Source organism: Phycodurus eques, chromosome 15, assembly GCF_024500275.1.
Source record: "Phycodurus eques isolate BA_2022a chromosome 15, UOR_Pequ_1.1, whole genome shotgun sequence".
NCBI lineage: Eukaryota > Metazoa > Chordata > Actinopteri > Syngnathiformes > Syngnathidae > Phycodurus > Phycodurus eques.
Window position 1 is genome coordinate 20,210,820 of NC_084539.1, and position 19,422 is coordinate 20,230,241.

The following is a 19,422-nucleotide window of genomic DNA, read 5'->3' on the forward strand; positions in this document are numbered from 1 at the left end:
CAACTTCCTGCTTCCATACACATTCCAGTGTGTTCTCTCGCTTGACTGAAGTACCACGTGATGGGGGGCTAGCAGACTATTTTTGGCTGCGGAATGAAATGATTCATCTTTCCAGTCACAAATAAAGGAATCATTCGACTTCTAATACAACACATTTAGTCACATAAAATCATCACTTGTCCTCAAAATATTCCAACTTCACTCACATATCATTGTGACATTGTCAACACATTACAGGTTTATTCTTGTAATATAGCAACTTTATTAGCGTAACATTATGACTCGAATCTCGATTCATTGAAAATGTATTTTGGTAACATTCCGACTTGATTCCCCCAGTAGTCAGATTTTTTGTTCTCATAACATTTCAACTTTATGGTAGCATTCCGACTTCGTTCTCGTGACATTACATCTTTATTTTTGAAACATGACAACAATGTGTGCAACATTTTGATTCCAATTTCATGAAGTTAACAAAATCCCCAAGCATAACTTTAACCTGGTAACATTTATCGTAACATTACGACTGAATTCGTTCAACGTTGAAAATGTATTCAGTAACATTTATCGTAGCGTTACAAAAAAACATTTTCACGTCATTTGACATTTTCATTTGTTATGCACGTGGCCTCCTTTGTATATTTTTTTTAATGAAAATAACATTTTGTCAACATTTCATTGTTTTCACTTGTGGCACAGCACACTAATATCAAACACCACATAGAGCAGAAATAATTAAAAGTATTTGACGCATTTAATCAAGCAACAGAATTCCATCAAAACACTGACAAGAGCTGGACGGAAAATGTGCAGAAATATGATATATATCAACAATTGCAAAAATGTTTGTGTGTGGGTCAAAGTTAGCATGTAAGCTACATACGTGCAGTTTCAATACCAAAACACTAGATGGCGAAAGATTTTTTTTTCCCCATGCTTCTTTAGCTCAATTCGGAATAAAAACATGTTGGCACACACAAATGAGATTCAAATGTTCCATTTTCATTATCTGTGAGTCGCCCTCAGTCTGGCCTCAAGACTCTCCAGCTTCCCCTCGTTTGAACTGCAATGGAAATGACAAACATGCAAATATCCTCCATTTTTGAACACCACAGATACAGAAATGTTTCTCTTACCGCGTTCCTAAACAGGTTTCCGGATTTACTGAAGATGCTGGGTTTCCTCAGGTTGAATTTTGCGGATTCCGTGCTCTTGGAGTCTGTGGTCTGGGACTGCGAGGGGCGCTGGGAGAGGCTGGGTGTCGCAGAGGAGGTTGGCGGGCTGGAGAAGGACTGAGTATTTCCGTAATTCTGGCTGGGGATTGGGGTGAAAGCTTGGGACGGCGTGTAAGGCTGAGACGACATGTAAGGTTGCGATGGCGAGTAAGATTGAGACGATGTGTAGGGCTGAGACGGCGCGTAGGGCCGCGATGGCGTGTAAGATTGAGGCAGCGAGAAGGACTGCGATGCGGCAGGTGCGAAAGGGTTGGTAGATGCAAAGGTGGGAACAGTGGGAGGCTCAGGCGGCGGCGGTGGCGGGAAAGAGGTGGCGTCCAGTAAAGTGGGCGGCGGTGGCGGTGGGAAGCTCTCGTCAGCGTCCAGTATGTCGCAGCCGACGCCGTCCGGCGCGGCGCTCAAGTCATAGTGGCGCTTCCTCAGCTCACCCAGGCGGACGCGCTCCTGATCCAGCTGACTTTCCAGCTGCAACACCCGCACCTGAGAACCAAACCACCAGAGATAAATTGATCCCCACCCATCATAATGCCAAAGAAGAAGGTGTAGAAGTTCCAAAATATCTTTTTTTTTTTCCAAACGTTACTCGGACCCACAACGATCTGCAGACCACCAAAACACACCGGAATGTCTAAAATCCCAATTTAAACACTTCCCGAAATTGTAGAAAGACGCGGGCGGTACCATTGGAAAGTTCATCACCAAGAATTCCGGGTAGAAGGAAGTTCCATCCCTGTACGACTTTCCAGTCAAAAGTTATTTCTAACCACACTGATCAGCGGATCAGAGAAACTGCCAAAATCCCAGCTCGGACAAGTCCCACCATCGTAGAAAGATGTGGCTGCTATCGCTGGAAAGAACATCCTTAAGAACGCGGCTAGAAGTGAATTCCATCTCGGTATGACTTTCTGTTCAAAACTGATTTCATGTTACACAAATCCGCGGATAAGGGAAACAGCCAAACTGCGAGCTCGGACACTTTGTAAGGTCCCGGAAAGATGTGCGGGCGGTATCGTCGGAAAGATCGTCCTTCGGGACATGGGGGCGGAAGTATATGATAAAATACTGATCTACGGATCAGAGAAACTATAACAATCTGCAGATCGCTGAAATTGCCCGGATTGGACATTACGTGACATCGCAAAAGGACGCAGGCGGTATCGTTGGAAAGATCATCCTTAAGAACGCAGTGGCAGAAGTAAGTACCATCCCTGTATGACTTTCAGTTCCACAGTTTATTCCTAACTCAACCGATCCGCGGATCGGAGAAACAGTCAAAATCCCAGCTCGGACGCGTTCCTGATGCCAAAGAAGTACACAAGTGGTATCTTTGGAAAGCTCTCCCCTAAGAATGCTGGCGCAGAACTTAATTTGGATTCATTTGGATCATTTGGACGCTTCACAATTTCGTGGGTGGAGGCAAGTGGTATCGTTGTAAAGTTCATCCCAGAGAATGCGGGGGTAGGAGTGAATTCCATCCGCGTATGACTTTCCGTTCAAACGTTTGTCCCAACCACACCAAACACAATGCCATCTCGGGCACTTCCCCATGTCAGAGAGTTACACAGGTGACGTCATTGGAAAGCTAAAATGTGCAAAGGCAGGAAGTTGAATTCATGAGGACAAGAATTTCACAATCATGGAAAAACCAAACGTCTACCATGGCCTCTTGGAAACCCCCCCTACACCGTAGAAGGACACGGGTGGTACCGTGGGAAAGCTTATTTCCAGCCCACGATCCGCAGACTGACAACAACAGCCCAAATCTCAACTTCCCGACACGGTTCGAGGGGACGTAACAACTACAACAAGTCATCGTATAGCGAATGACTAACCTGAGCCTCCATTTCCTCTTTTTTGAGCTTGATGAGCGACATTCCAGAGAAGTCCATCACTCCTGGAAAGACAAAGATCAATCAAACCCATAACAGTCATGTAATATTCTGACATGAATCTGGTAACATAGTGACTTTACTCCCGAAACGTGGCTCCTCACCTTCCTCCGAGATCTGCATCTGGCCGTGTTTGGTGGAGGTGACGACCACGGCGGCCATGTTGTTGACGTGGCGCGAGGCCTGCTGCAGCGTGGACAGCTTCCTGTTGCCGCGCTCCGCCTTCACCTAAGACAGGAGCGGCGTGTTAGCGCGTTAGCGCTCGCTGAGGTTTAAAGGGTGGCGCGGCACCTTGGAGGCGGCGACCAACTGGGCGGTGCTGGCGGCAATCTCGTGGGAGCACGCGATGAGCTCCTCGTACGTCCCGTTGTCGCCCACCACGCGGTCGGCGGACTCTCTGAGGACGTAATTTTTAATTCATTCATGAATAATGCTAATTACTTTGTAGTCCAAAGTGCTCACAGCAGCTGCGTGGCGCCCCAGCCCACGGCCTTGGAGGCCGAGATCAGCCCCTCTGTCCAGCGGGAATTTTTGGCGTAGAATTCTGTGACAGAAGCTGCTCCCTGTGAAAAACAATAGAGCCACAATATTGATTTATTATACTCATTCTAGACACATTCAACACAAAAATGAAAATAAGCATTTCAATATTAGTTCATTTCTCCACACGGAGGTTTTGGCGGGCATTTTTTTAAACGACAAAAATATTTTTTTTTAAAAAAAGGCAGTGCAGTCTGGAAAATAATTTCGTTTATTATGTATTCATCTGTTTCTTTAAATATTGTAAATACAAATAATACATGAATTCAATGTTTTCATTAAGGGTTGCATTTTAAAGGTTAATTCAACAAATTAAACAATACGAAAATTATATTGTTTTAAAACAATATAATTTCTTTTTATTACAGTTATATTATATATATATCTATTATTATTTTATTTTGCCGCGGAGTTTTAACCTGCAAAAACAAATAATATTTAGCAAATATTTCTTTCTAGTATTTGTGTTGTTTAATTTGTCAGTTTTTAAAAATAGATCAAATAAAATAATTTACCAATAATCTAATAATTATAACTAAAATTGCATATTTTTTAGATTTAAAAAAAATCTACCAGCTCATTTAATAATAAATCACAATGAAAACCAAATTTATTTTAATCTTTTTGTTGTTGGGTTAACTGCTAAAATAAATACAAAATGTAAAAAAATAGCTAAAGTAAATGAACAAATAAATAAAATAGAAATTGATCAAATCAACGTAACATTTGAAATTGGTCAGTTTAAAAAAACATTTTCACAAGTAACCAAGTCATATAATAATAACAAATCATACATTATCCATACGTGTACAAAATTAAAATCAAATATCAAATTGAAAATAACCAAATGAATCAACGACATAAAAATACATATAAAATGGTTGCCAAGCGCGCTTTCAACTCACCCTCCCTCCTTCCACGATGTCCTTTTGAAGATCTGTGGCGGACGTCACCAGCATGTGAACAGCCTGCAGGCACAGCACAACATATTTGCTCCATCCATTTTAATTTTAAAAAAATGAGCTGCGGCTACCTTCATGAGGTCAGAGCAGGAGCCCAGGATGCTGCGATGGGACACAAACATCACAGAGAAGTTGAAATCCCCCCGCCCCCAAAGAAAAACTAACAAAAAATAGGGACGACCGGTGCTGTGATCTCACCTCTGGTTGACTTCCAGCTTCAGGCCACTCGTGTCCCTTCTGGCCTGCGACAAGATCTCCTACAAACACACGCGACCCGTCGTCAGCATCATCGCAAGTTCAACCTCCAAAATCAGTCAACACTATGAAATTTGGTCGCCATGTCTATCATTAGTGTGTGCGTGGCGATGCCTTACGTCCATACGAAGCACGGCTTCCTCGATGGCGGCGGAGGTGGCCATCATCTCCTTGTCCACCATGTTGCCCAGCTCCTCCTTGAGGACGTCCTGCCCCTTGGGACGCAGCTCCTGAACCACAACAACAAGAAACAGAGAGAGAGAGAGAGAGCGAGCGAGACAATGCAATTTTTCTAGAAACTGTCCGTGAATGCTAAAGAGATCCTTGACTGAAATGCAGGAAAAATAGAATGTGAACATTGGGAAATGTAAAAGTACAGAATTTATAGAATATTTACAAAATAATGACACCTGCTAAAATCATTGTGATTGAAAATAGACATTTTGCCCTCCTTCCGTTGCACTATTTTCAACGAAAATTTCTCAAATACGAACATGCTAACAAGTCCGTATGCTAACATATACAAATTGTGGCATAGTTGCCCGGATGTCCCGAATGAGCTGAATACTTGGACGTCGGTTTGAATCCCCCACCTGTCCCAGGGCGAGGATGCGCTGGATGGCGTAGCGTATGGCAGCGGGGTCGGCTCTCTGCAAGCTGGCCTGCAGCTTCAAGTCCTTCAAGAACTGAAGGCAGTTATTGGCACAGTCCCGACAGCTGTCAGTCAAACCTGCACCACACCCACAAACCTTTTTTCACACAGACATCCGGCAAAATAGCCGAATCGGAGCCGAGGCCGAGGCGGCGCATCTCGCGCGAGACTCGGGGACTTACGGTCGGCCTGATCGGTGGGGGACGAGTGCGACGTGGCGCCGCCGTTCACAATGGTGTCGGCGGCCAAGTGGGAGAACTGAGTGACAGCCCGAAGCAGGCCGCTGGCGTCTGGGAACAACCACATGGTCGTTAGCGACAAAAACGCACAACGCTGGTGACCAGCAACAAACAATCAACCGACAAACTAAAAAAAATACATCAAATAAACAACAACGAGCCAAAAAACAAATCAACAATCCAACAAAAACAAATACAACAAACCAAGAAAAAACAAGAACCAACCAACAATAAACCAACCAAAAGCAACAACAACAAAAAACTACCAACAAACCAACCAACCAAACCAACAGCAAAAAAAAAAAAAAAAAAAAACAACCAACAAACAACAAGCCACGCGTTAAACCAGCAAAACAACCAACAAATCATCCCAGAAAGCAACCGAGCCACCCAAACACACACAAACAAACTAACCATTCCTGTTTGCCAGATAGATGACATGACTCTGCTGCATTTTGTCCACCGACACCAAAGTGGTCTCGGCCCGATTCACCAAATAATCTGACAGACAGCAGAAAAAAACAAGCATGAGAGATTTAGGACTTTTTCTATTTTCTTATCATTTTAACAAAAAACTTTTGAACACGCTCTGATTTTCTTTTTTTATTCCGTTTTTAAAACAAAGTCGAGTCTTTTGTATGCACGCACATACCGGGCGAGCAGATGCAGCGCACGTGGATCGGGTCGTCCAGTTTGGCAACGGCATCCAGGACGATGCCCTCCGCTTCCACCACGGCGCACTGCAGCAGGCAGAACTGCTCCTCCTGCAGCTTGTGGGCCAGCTGGGCTTCACGATTGGCCTGCTTACACACGCACACAGCCAGTGACCAGGAGGCGCAAAGCGAGCGCCAAGACGCAACTATGTGCACTTGCGAACGGCAGACATTGGATCAGGTGACAGACATCATTTAATCATCATGGTAGCAGAATAATGCAACGCTGAAGTCTTTTTGGTAAGTGGCTAATGAGCCATGAGTCTGGTGAATGGCGCGGCGGGGCGCACCTGCTGTTGTAGCTGTGCGTGCAGCGTTCCCAGCTCCATGCTGCTGCGCTGGCGTTCCTGCTCCAGAGAGCTCTGCTGTAGCTGCGCCTGCTGCCGGAGGGAGCCCAGCTCGGCCTCCTGCTCCCGCACCGACCGCAGCATCGTCTCCTTCTCCGCCTGAAGCCCCGCCAGCGTGCTGCTCAGCTGCGAACCGCTCTGGAAGGACCGAACGACGCTTGTGTTTGACTGGAACCCCAATTCCAATGAAGTCGGGTCGTTGTGTTAAATATAAATAAAAACAGAATACAATGATTTGCAAATCATGTTCAACCTATATTTAATTGATTACACTACAAAGACAGGATATTTCATGTTCAAACTGATAAACTTTATTGTTCTTAGCAAATAATCATGAATTTAGAATTTTATGGCTGCAACACGTTCCAAAAAAGCTGGGACGGGGTCATGTTTACCACTGTGTTACGTCACCTTTTCTTTTAACAACATTCAATAAACGTTTGGGAACTGGGGATACTAATTGTTGAAGCTTTGTCGGTGGAATTCTTTCCCATTGTTGCTCGACGTACAGCTTCAGCTGTTCAACAGTCCGGGGTCTCCGTTGTCGTATTTTACGCTTCATAAGGCGCCACACATTTTCAATGGGAGACCGGTCTGGACTGCAGGCAGGCCAGTCTAGTACCCGAACTCTTTTACTACGAAGCCACGCTGTTGTAACACGTGCAGAATGTGGTTTGGCATTGTCTTGCTGAAATAAGAAGGGGGGGGGGGGCGTCCATGAAAAAGTCGTTGCTTGGATGGCAGCATATGCTTCTCCAAAACCTGTATGTACCTTTTTCGCATTAATGGGGCCTTCACAGATGTGTAAGTTACCCATGCCATTGGCACTAACACAGCCCCATACCATCACAGATGCTGGCTTTTGAACTTTGCGTCCATAACAGTCCGGATGGTTCTTTTCCTCTTTGGCCCGGAGGACACGACGTCCGCTATTTCCAAAAACAATTTGAAATGTGGACCACAGAACAGCGGCATGGTGGCCGACTGGTTAGACACAGTTCTGAGGACCCGGGTTCAATCCCCATGTTCTCCCCGTGCCTGCGTGGGTTTTCTCCGGGCACTCCGGTTTCCTCCCACATCCCAAAAACATGCATTATTGGAGACTCTAAATTGCCCGTAGGTGTGACTGTGATTGCGAATGGTTGTTTGTTTCTGTGTGCCCTGCGATTGGCTGGCAACCAGTTCAGGGTGTACCCCGCCTCCTGCCCAATGACAGCTGGGATAGGCTCCAGCACGCCCGCGACCCTAGTGAGGAGAAGCGGCTCAGAAAATGGATGGATGGATGGATGGATGGACGGGCCACAGAACACTTTTCCACTTTGCGTCACTCCATCTTAGATGAGCTCGGTCCAGAGAAGCCGGCGGCGTTTCTGGGTGTTGTTGATAAATGGCTTTTGCTTTGCATAGTAGAGTTTCAAGTTGCACTTACGGATGTAGCGCCGAACTGTATTTACTGACATTGGTTTTCTGAAGTGTTCCTGAGCCCCTGCGGTGATATCCTTTATGCATTGATGTCAGTTTTTGATGCAGTGCCGCCTGAGGGATTCTAAGGTCACGGGCATTCAATGTTGGTTTTCGGACTCGCCGCTTACATGCAGTGATTTGTCCAGATTCTCTGAACATTTTGATGATATTATGGACCGTAGATGATGAGATCCCTAAATTCCTTGCAATTGTACGTTGAGGAACATTGTCCTTAAACTGTTCCGACCGTCGCCCCATCTTTGCTTTTGAATGACTGAGCAATTCAGGGAAGCTCCTTTTCTACCCAACCATGGCACCCACCTGTTCCCAATTAGCCTGGTCACCTGTGGGATGCTCCAAACAGGTGTTTGATGAGCATTCCTCAACTTTCTCAGTCTTTATTTCCACCTGTCCCAACTTTTTTAGGAACGTGTTGCAGCCATAAAATTCTAAGTTAATGATTATTTGCTAAAAACAATAAAGTTGATCAGTTTGAACATGAAATATCTTGTCGTTGTAGTGTATTCAATTAAATATAGGTCGAACATGATTTGCAAATCATTGTATTCTGTTTTCATTTATGTTTAACACAACGTCCCAACCTCATTGGAATTGGTTTTGTATTAACATAGGCACTCACTTGACTGTAATTTGATTATGAATGTGCACCGGGACAATGCAACTCGTCCGAGTGGATGAAAACCGTGTACGTACATACCAGCTCTTTGCTCTGGAGGTTGCTGTTGGCACGCGCCAGCTCGGCTCGGGTGGTGTCCAACTCGCGCCGCAGCCTGTCAATCTCCAACTTCTGCTGAGCGTTGATGTTGAACTGTGGAGCAGACACATCAAGCATCACTTACCTTTCACTCTCTCCCACCTTTCCCGTGGCTGACCTCCTAAATTGCTCCTCTCCTACCGACGCCCTTTACCTCCCCGCCCCCTACTTTTCCCTTCTCCGAACTTTCCGCACTCCATTCCCCCCTCTTGCTACAATTCTCGTCTCCGATCTTCCCCCTCTCCAACCATTTCAGATTGGAACGACTAAAGATTTTTTGTAGTCGACGACAATGCGCTGGTCGTTGATTCAAAGTCGATTAATCGATGACATCATTGGTATTTTTTTCCAGCACAGTTCACAGTGGTCCTCAACCTTTTTTTGCGCCACGGACCGGTTTCATGTAAAGGCCTTTTTTAAACAGAAAGGCGTAGAAACAAATAAAAACACACGATTAAAAATACAACTCACCATTACGCTAATTGTAGTTGTTGTAATTAGTGGGAGTCCTGTGCATGTATCTCATCAACAAACGTGTTCTTTAGCATAGCGTTTTGTAAGACGGAACATCGTCGACAGGCCTAAAAAAATTAAGCATTTCACTTTTTCACTGTTTTTATTTCCTTTGTCATTTTTATGGTATGATCATTTTTGGTAGAATATTTCCACACGCTCGTAGCATCCATACGGCACTATATATTGTACTGATGTCACTCTCGTAACGCGACAGGTGCCGTGACCTTAGTGTGTGTTTTAGCACGCAACTTCAATGATGAATTAAGTTCTCGTTAGCACACAATTTTGGTTTGTGCACTATTAGTCATAACATTTTGGAGACATGGTTAGTTTCACTTTGCGCCGCTGCCCGCGTTCCTCACCGCCGGTCCCGTGGTGCTGTCGGTATGAATCTTTTAGCGGCGAGCGTAATAGCCGAAACTAGCGAGGCCAACCGCTATTCTCATCCACCACCTGCTTATTTTCATAAACTCCTAATTTCATAATCGCCCCGCGCTGACGTATGAAGACGTCAGCTAAATCCTTCATAAATTGGCCGATGGGAAGACAAGATGCCAAAAACGTGATGAGTGATCGGTCAACTTCAACTGTGAAACATTGATGCAATGTAGTAAAGTAGACTTGTCAACTAATGGGTTCAACCCTACTACCTTTTCCCTCTCTTACCTTTTTTTTTTTTTTTCCCCCATACATTTCCCTTCTCCACCTACCTTTCCCCCTGCCTACCTCCTCCTCCTCCTCCTCCTCCTCCTCCTCCTCCTCCTCCTCCTTCTTCTTCTTCTTCTTACCTGCTGCTGCAGTTGCGCCCTGAGCGCCTCTAACTCCCGGCTCAGGCGATCCCTCTCCAGGTCGGCGGTGCTCTGTTGTTGCCTCAGTGACGACAGGTCACCGTCGCGCTCCTGGGCCGAGCGCAGCAGGGCGTCGCGCTCCGCCTGCAGAGCGCCCAGGCTGCTGCTGGCCTGGGAGCCTTCCTGGAGGACAGGGGATTCTCTGTAATGCTAACCAGGCTCCTGTTTTTTTTTTAAATGATATTTATATGTTTATATTATTTGTTCTATCATCACAAAGTAAACAGATAAATGCAGGTTGAGGATAAAGGTATGAGGTCTGAGTATTAGTCATGTTAGCCATGTAATTATGTTACTCACATGAATCCTCGGTACGATCCATGGCAGCAAGAAAGCAAACAAGGCCAAAAATATTGTTCTTTGTTCGGTTTCCAAAATCAACACAGATAAAATGCCTCTTGATAACGCTACATTATGAAGTCATCTGCATTCATTCATAAAATGTTATGCTACTTAGATGACGCCGAGTTACGATCTGTAGTGGAGCTTCATTCATTTATTTTTTGTTCAGTTTAGCCGTGGCGCTAACGAGCCAAGGAAGCTAATGATGCTAGCCACACATAGTCACGTGTTTCATTCTCAAATGTCTTCTCCAAGGTAAGCAAATACTTTTCTCATCCATCCATCCATTTTCTGTACGGGTAAAACAATTCTACATTGTTAGCATTGTTAACCAAAATCCTAATGTTATGCTACGTTAGCATCTTACCATCTCCTTGCCCTCCAGGGTGCTGCGAAGGAGCGCCAACTCGGCTCTTTGCTCCAGGAGTTCTTTATTTAGCCTGTCCGCCTCGTTCTGCCGCTGGTGCATCTGACGGAGTGAGCCACCGCGTTAAATGTTAGCGGTTAAAGCCTTTAGCCGGCGGGGTCTCACCAAGTTGGTTTTCCCCCGACGCAGGTTCTCCAGCTCGCTCTCCAGCTTCTGTTTGGTCCTGCACATCTCATCTTGGTCTTGTTTGGTGTGAGCCAGGTGCTTGTTTGTCTCTGCGTTCTACACACCCGGAACAGAATGTACTGAAATTGTTCCACTGCGCCTTTCACACAAAACCCAAGAACGTGGGATATTGCTCCAACTGTGTGACACGGCATCCCAAAATGAGAAGACATCCTCAACTGGTGTGACGTATTGATTAAAAAAAAATTATAATCCACCGGAAGTGCACATGCACGTGGCGAAGACTCTCCCTAACTTCCCCCAACAACTCAGGCTAAACTTAGCTCCGCCCGACAAACGAAGCTAGTCTCTTGGTCAACATTTATCATTTCAACATACTGTACTTCCTTGACACCAATCTGTACACTGTCCTATTTAGAGAGGGCTTTGACTGCGTCTTGTGGCATCTCTTTCTTCACAAATAGGTACATTTGTGAATAGTGAGCTACGAATAAAAGGGGGTTTACCGTACCCGCTTCATTAGGTCGGCATGACTGGTGACCAGCTCAGCATGTTTCTCTTTGAGTTGACTGAATCGAAACTCGGCTGCCTGTGCTCGACCTGCCGAGTTAAGAAATGTTAGCCACAATTGAACGGGATAAAACAAATAAAACGTCCAAGAGTTTGTTGCACCGCGCTTACCGTCGGCCTCCTTGAATCCGATCTGAGCGCCCATATTGGCTACGTTGGCAGAGCGCGCCGCTTCCACCTCCATGCGTAGGTGCTCGTTCTCCACGTGCGCCATCTGCTTGTGGGTGCGCTGCTCCTCCACCTCCGCCTCAAGGTGGTTTACTTGAGCCCGGAGCTCCGTCACGCACCGCTGAGCCTGCCCACGCGCACACAGAAAACACGTGTGTGCGCACTTGCACGTTTTACCTAATTTTACCAATATTATTTTGTATTTTTTTACCCTCATCAGATTTGATTAGTATTCAGTATAAGTATTTTTTTAACATTGCAACTTAAGTCACAAGTGAGGCTGCTCTTGTTTCTTTGTCACATCTTCTACTGTGGTGTACCTCAAGGTTCCCATTTAGAGCCAAACTGTTTTTTGTTATTAGGATGAAATCAACCTTTTTTTTTTTTTTTTTTTTTTTTTTTTTTGCTGCAATGTACCTCAGATTTGATGAGTTGAAGTTCTGGTTTCAGGAGGTCCAGTTCTCTCCTCAGGCTCTCGTTCTCATTGTGCTGACTGCTCTGGTCCGCATCAGGCACACCCATCTGACTCAGCAGGTAATACTACCGAGACAGACACATATTTTAATACTAGAGAAATATACATAGCATGTTAGCACTAAGGCTAGCCAGTGGTTGTACAACCTCAATTCCAATGATGTTGGGACATTGTGTTAAACATAAATGAAAACAGAATACACTGATTTTCAAATCATGTTCAACCTATATTTAATTGAATACACTACAAAGACAAGATATTTCATGTTCAAACTGATCAACTTTATTGTTTTTAGCAAATAATCATTAACTTAGAATTTTATGGCTGCAACACGTTCCTAAAAAAGTTGGGACAGGTGGAAATAAAGACTGAGAAAGTTGAGGAATGCTCATCAAACACCTGTTTGGAGCATCCCACAGGTGACCAGGCTAATTGGGAACAGGTGGGTGCCATGGTTGGGTATAAAAGGAGCTTCCCTGAATTGCTCAGTCATTCAAAAGCAAAGATGGGGCGACGGTCGGAACAGTTTAAGGACAATGTTCCTCAACGTACAATTGCAAGGAATTTAGGGATCTCATCATCTACGGTCCATAATATCATCAAAATGTTCAGAGAATCTGGACAAATCACTGCATGTAAGCGGCGAGTCCGAAAACCAACATTGAATGCCCGTGACCTTAGAATCCCTCAGGCGGCACTGCATCAAAAACTGACATCAATGCATAAAGGATATCACCGCAGGGGCTCAGGAACACTTCAGAAAACCAATGTCAGTAAATACAGTTCGGCGCTACATCCGTAAGTGCAACTTGAAACTCTACTATGCAAAGCAAAAGCCATTTATCAACACCACCCAGAAACGCCATAAAATTCTAAGTTAATGATTATTTGCTAAAAACAATAAAGCTTACCAGTTTGAACATTAAATATCTTTTCTTTGCAGTGTATTAAATTAAATATAGGTTGAACATGATTTGCAAATCATTGTATTCTGTTTTTATTCATGTTTAACACAACGTCCCAACTTCATTGGAATTGGGGTTGTAGTACAAAAACTTAATTACTGTACTTAAGTACAGTTCCGGTATGTGTACTTTACTCGAGCATTTATATCTTTTTTACTTGGACCTCCTACATTTGAAAACGGATAACGGACCTGCTCCAAGTCCCGTGAGTCGGTTTGTGGCTCGGGTTCGTCGTCATCGAAGCGCTCCTCGTTTGCAATCACCACCACCGGCCTCTTGTACTCTGCCAAGGCAGCTGCACGCAGGAAGTTTGGAGGCGCCTTAACGGGGGGGGGGGGGGGTAAGAAGAAGAAGTAAGAACATCAACATAAATATCACCTCTTTATCCAAACACAAAACTGTAGCCTGCATGACAATTCAGAAATTAAATAACTACACAAATGAATTGAATTCATTTTTTTATATTTGTATATTAAAGATGAATTGTTACATTAATGAATTGAAATAGGGAAAAGGTTGGTCAAAGAAAAAGCTGTCACGCACATCTGGGAGTTGTGGTATCTGGATGATGGTTTGGAAGAACTCAATCTCTCTGGCTCTGTTGAAGAACTGCTTGAGGCTGGGAAAAAGACATTAGTTGTCATTACTAAATAGCAACTTTTAAAGCATCTAACATTTACTGTAACATATATGTTTTGGCGGCATGATGGAAGACTGCTTAGCACAGTTCTGAGGACCCGGGTTCAAATCCGGCCTCGCCTGTGTGGCGTTTCGCATGTTCTCCTCGTGCCTGTGCGGGTTTTCTTTGGGTTCTCCGGTTTCCTCCCGCATGCCCAAAACATGTGTGGTAGGTTAATTCAAAACTCTAAATTGCCCGTAGGTGTGAATGTGAATGGTTGTTTGTTTCTATGTGCCCTGCGATTGGCTGGCGACCAGTTCGGGGTGTGCCCCGGCCTCTCGCCCGGAGATAGCTGGGATAGGCGCCAGCACGCCCGCGACCCTCGTGAGGATAAGCGGTACGGAAAATGGATGGATTTTTGCATAGCAGAATGGACTGTACCTGTTAAATAGCTCCCGGAATCGCTCTCTGTGGCCGAGAAGAACATCCGCCGCAATGCCTGCAAGTCACACAAGATGAAGTTTATGGAAAGCTAAACTTTTACAAATTCATCCCTGGAAGCTAGTTTAACTTAGCAATGTGAAATTTGGTAGGCTTGTCTCTCGTGAGTTGACTGGGGAAAAAAGGCTAGAAAAGCATGCCAGAAAACAGACAAGAAGTCTGCCATTTTGGCTCGGTTGCGCCCTCCAGAATTTTGAGTTTGTGAGTTTCATTTAGCAACAAGACATTTGGCAGGCATGTCCATAACAAGTACACCAACAAAAAAGCCTCGCCTGAAAACAGAACAGTTTGGTAGTCTCGCATGAGTTGTCCCACCAAAAAATTCTCAAACAACTGGGCCTGAAAACAGAGAGCCATCTTGGTTCAAAATGGACATTTTAGGCTCGTTTTAGTTATTTCCCGGGCAACCCTAGATTTATGGTCAAATTCATCCCACCAAAGCCAATTTCACGTCGCAACATGAAATTTGGTTGTCATATTTACCATGACAAGACCCAAAAAAACAAACAAAAAAAAAAGTCTCAAAAAGCTCTGCCTGAAAACCCCACAGCTGGTCAAATTACTATGAGACAAATAGTCAATCAATTTTGTGCATCCTTAAAACGGATGGTGCTTTTTGTTTTCCTTCTCGTTTTGCTCCACTGATTGGTCACCTGGTTAGTTCAAAGGTTAATTATGCTGTCACGTGTGCACGCGTGACTCACAGGTGTGGAGTTTGAAGAACAGGCGGACGCAGAAGTGGTACAGAAAGCTGCAGTCGGGGATGAGCGGGATCAGAGGCAAGAGGCGGCACTGTCCCGCCGGCGAGTTGGGTTTGGCTCCGTTGGTGTCCATCTGACGGAGAACTGTCAAGACGAGAGCGACCAAATTCGAAAATCCCAGTCTACATGCGTTTATTCAAGTACAGTGAACCTCCATTATATCGTTACACATTTTTAAGCAATTTAAAAAAAATATATATTTTTTTTTTTACACAACAGTATACAGGCAAGTCGTAATGTCGAGTTGTGCGCCATCTATGGTGTTTCGCATTACTACATGTTGCCAATAAACCAGCTGACTTTCGTTAGATGTTTTTTTTTTTTTAATTCTGGTCACTATATTTTTGAGCAATTGTGAGCGGGTCTAGATCTAGAAGTTCTATAAACAAACCAGTCTCAGCCATCTTGAGTCCAGCGTCTAAGTATTCCAACAGCTCCTGTGTCATATCCAGCCTGCAGTCAATCCAAACATACATAATAATAATAATAATAATAATAACAACAATAACAACACAACTCAACGACAACAACAACACAACCACGCATTTGTGACCGCTCTTACACTCTGTTCATGTCGCTTCCGGCTTCTCGCTCCAAAGTCTCGTCGGAGGCCTCCAGGTTGCCGGGAATGGCTTTGTGCTGTGAAGGTCGAAAAAGCTTCAACTAAGCTATAAAATGATTTTAATGAATTGAATAAATGTAAATCGACAAAAAGAATAGACATTAAAATCATAGAATTGATGACATTTAATAAATATAAATACACCTCATAAAATATATTTCATAAAATAAAAATTGTATTAATAATTAATTTACAACATTTGTTCATGGAATACAGTTACAATCCTACAATTAAGAGTTTTAAATCTATATCTATCAGTCTTTCTTGTCTCATGATAACTCAAAATACAGTACGGTAGTATTTCGCGTGGCTGTTGGCAACCACAAAGCATCCCATCAATTGGTAAATTACAGTTTTATTACTGATTTTTACACGTTTTTTTTTATTTTTTACCTGAGCGTGAAACTCCATTTTGAGGCAGAGGAATTTGGTGGACAAGGCGACGATGTGGCCGTAGCGATCGTGCAGGTTGCCCTACGAGACAAGCGGCACGCTGCTATCATACAATACGTGACATAATCATCATAAAATGACGGCCGCTCACCCACAAGGCGCCCATGTCCTTCACATTGCGACAGTATCTGTGCGAGTCCCGCACAGCCTAGCGGAGGTAAAAGTGATGAGCCAAAGTTGCAATGTACAGTCACTGTAAAGTCTACACACCTCTGTTCGAATGGCAGGCTTTTGGCACAGATAAATCATCCTGAATCTTTTTGCATCATTAATGTGACCTACAACTAAAAAAAAAAAAAAAAAAAAAACAACACCACCAAAAAAAAAAAAAAACCTAAAATATTTCCAAGAGGGGATGTAAAGATAAGTACATTAAATGGTTGCACAACTGTGCACACCCACTTATAAATGGGGGTGTTGGCTGTGTTCAGAATCCAAGTAATCACATCACACACACATCCAGCCCTGGTTTAGTCATTACGTTGCGATGTCCGTCGCGCAGCACTTTGTGCAGCAGGTAGCAGAACTTCCAGCTCATGATGGCGTTGCTGGACAGCGGCAGGTTGAGGATGTACGACCACATGGTGGACGCGCCGCGCTCCCTGTGACTGCCCAGGAGGATGTCTTCAGGAGCTGTCAAGGGAAATTCAAAACCCCAGGAATCCGCAATTTTCTGGTAAATTAAGCCTCCCAAGTCATAGTCACGCCAGATGTTGGGCGAATCTAAAGGGTAAATGGTTCTTGTAAGGGTTGTGGTGCTAGAACCGGTTCTGGTACCCCAATTTAAGAGTATCGGTGATTTTCTACTACTGGAAGCATAACTGGTTCTGGTACTTTAACTCATCGTTGTGCTGGTTTTGGTACTGTTTCTGTTAGTGGTGCTGGTAATATAAATGGTTCTGATACTGGATCCGTTAAAAGTAGTGGTTCTGGTACTGGCTTCAGTAACTACACAAGGGTCTCACCGTCTCAGTGACTTTCTGCTACTAGTAGCATTACTGGTTCTGGTGCTGTAGCTCATTTAGTGCTGCTATTTATACTTGTACTATAACTGATCCTGGTACAGGATGTGTTACTGAAAGTTGTTCTGGTACTGTGACTGTGTCTGGAACTGGACCCATTACTGGTAGTGGTTCTAGCACTATAACTCGTTCTGTTATTGGTAGTGGTGCTGGTAATATAACTGTTTCTGGTACTATAAGTAGTTCTGGTGCTGGATCCGTTACTGGATGTGATTCTGGTACTATAACTGGTTCTGGTACTGGAACTGATTCTGACACTTGACCCGTTTCTGGTAGTGGTTCTCGTACGATAACTGGTTTTGGTGCTGCAACTGGTTCTAGTACTGGATCTGTTACTGGTAGTCATCTGGAATTATAACTGGTCTTTGTACTGGACTGATATTTGTTCTGGTTCTAGTACTTGCACTGGTTCTGGTACCACCATATAAGGTTAAGAGTTATGATAAAGGGGAAAGGTGTAATATAACCACAGAACCAAAATGGTGCTCACCATTTGGAGTTATTTGCTGGTACTGGTGCTAGAACTGGTTCAGCTATGTTTGGTACCGTTTCTGCTACGATGACTAGTTCTGAGATTCTGATACTGGTTCTGCTACTTGATACGAGAACTGGGTCTAGGTTATGAACCCAAATGAAAAGGATACTGCGCACATATTTGGATTTGGGTGGCGCTTCAGCCGAGGTCAGACACTTGCTGATGTACTGCAACTGCAAAACAAAACAACTCGATACACACACTCGCTTCTTCATTCATAAACAACACTGTACACCTACAATTGAGCTTGTAGTTTGCATTCTAATAAATAGCTTAAACTACGCACGTATTATTGGAGACTTGACAGCAGGACGAGCGATACAATAACTTAACAATTTCACCAAGCTGAAGGCAACGTTGCAATGTCGATTGGCCAACTTTTTCGACAGCATACGTGGGCAAATAATCAGTCACAAGCCATCAAAGGGTGTGGAGTTTGATTGGACAGTGATTAGCTCCCTTTTTAAAAGTGTTTTGCCTGCAGTTAGCCCATTTGTCAATGTGTACTATTTACCTGTTGTTTTCCAAACTGTTCCTTCTCCGCCGCCAGAACCTTTTCCGTCCTGTTCTCGCTTTTGTTCTTGGTTTTGCTCATCTCGCTGCTCCTGTGATGTAAAATCTAATCCGCTTGTCTCGAGCATGTGCAGTAACAACAACAACAACAAAAATGTGTCCTTTAAATGGTTTTTAATCCAGTCGGAAAATCCTTGTCTAAAAATCCAGGACAAAGGGCTCAGAAACTAGCCCTTGATTCACATTCCTTTAAAATAAAAAAGTAATTAAAAAAAAAAAAAAAAAAGCTTGGCAAAGAGTTTCTATTAAATGTAAAAAAGTATATATTTTGAAAAATACATTTAAATGCAAAGTAGGAGCATAAAAATGTGTGTGTGTCGTCGGCCAACCAGCAGGGAATTGAAGTGAGGGCAGGGAAACTGGTATGACGATAGAAGAAAACCAGTGTGAACCCTGCAAGACTGGTTTCACGACAATCCCACACACATACACACACACAAACTCACCCGTTTACTTACTCACTCACCCATTTGCACGGACTTTAACACACACACACACACACGAGTCACGCACTCTCCCACTTGCATGTACGCACCGGCATGCCTCTCTCATACTCACTCACACATGCACTCACTCACGCAATCTCACACAGGCAGTAACTCAGTCATTCACTCACTCATAGACACACACACTTACACCCGCACACTCACTCATTCACCCAAAAACTTGCTCGCACTCTCATATCATACACACGCACAAACACACAAAATATACTGCGAGAAAATCTCTGCAGCGCAAAAGACAACGATTGGTCGTGAATCCATGTCCCGCTTGTTCATGATGATGAATGTACAGTAAAATGTGTGCATGACGATGCTAATGCCATAC

The 19,422-nt window shown here is 44.0% G+C and overlaps 1 protein-coding gene across 2 annotated transcripts; it reads right to left on the reverse strand.

The window, feature by feature from the left end:
- Positions 1 to 20: 20 nt before the first annotated feature.
- LOC133413640 (huntingtin-interacting protein 1-related protein-like) lies at positions 21 to 19,400 on the reverse strand. 2 transcript variants are annotated; one of them, XM_061698257.1, is made up of 33 exons: positions 18,536 to 19,400; positions 18,131 to 18,194; positions 16,946 to 17,088; positions 16,556 to 16,612; positions 16,405 to 16,485; positions 15,952 to 16,028; positions 15,781 to 15,842; positions 15,333 to 15,473; positions 14,569 to 14,626; positions 14,052 to 14,127; positions 13,700 to 13,828; positions 12,486 to 12,608; positions 12,012 to 12,195; positions 11,842 to 11,930; positions 11,310 to 11,426; positions 11,145 to 11,246; positions 10,376 to 10,558; positions 9,015 to 9,125; positions 6,776 to 7,000; positions 6,425 to 6,572; positions 6,187 to 6,273; positions 5,716 to 5,823; positions 5,475 to 5,611; positions 5,001 to 5,111; positions 4,825 to 4,883; positions 4,698 to 4,728; positions 4,570 to 4,632; positions 3,587 to 3,687; positions 3,416 to 3,521; positions 3,229 to 3,352; positions 3,068 to 3,129; positions 1,137 to 1,715; positions 21 to 1,063 (listed from the first exon to the last, which is right to left on the reverse strand). In XM_061698257.1, exons 1-33 carry the CDS (start codon positions 18,614 to 18,616, stop codon positions 1,034 to 1,036), a joined length of 3,849 nt encoding a protein of 1,282 aa, XP_061554241.1. In that variant the 5' UTR covers positions 18,617 to 19,400; the 3' UTR covers positions 21 to 1,033. The 2 variants fall into 2 exon arrangements, with proteins under 2 accessions (XP_061554241.1, XP_061554242.1); XM_061698258.1 differs by having other exon boundaries at positions 6,776 to 6,970; positions 18,536 to 19,399.
- Between the last annotated feature and the right edge of the window lie 22 nt (positions 19,401 to 19,422).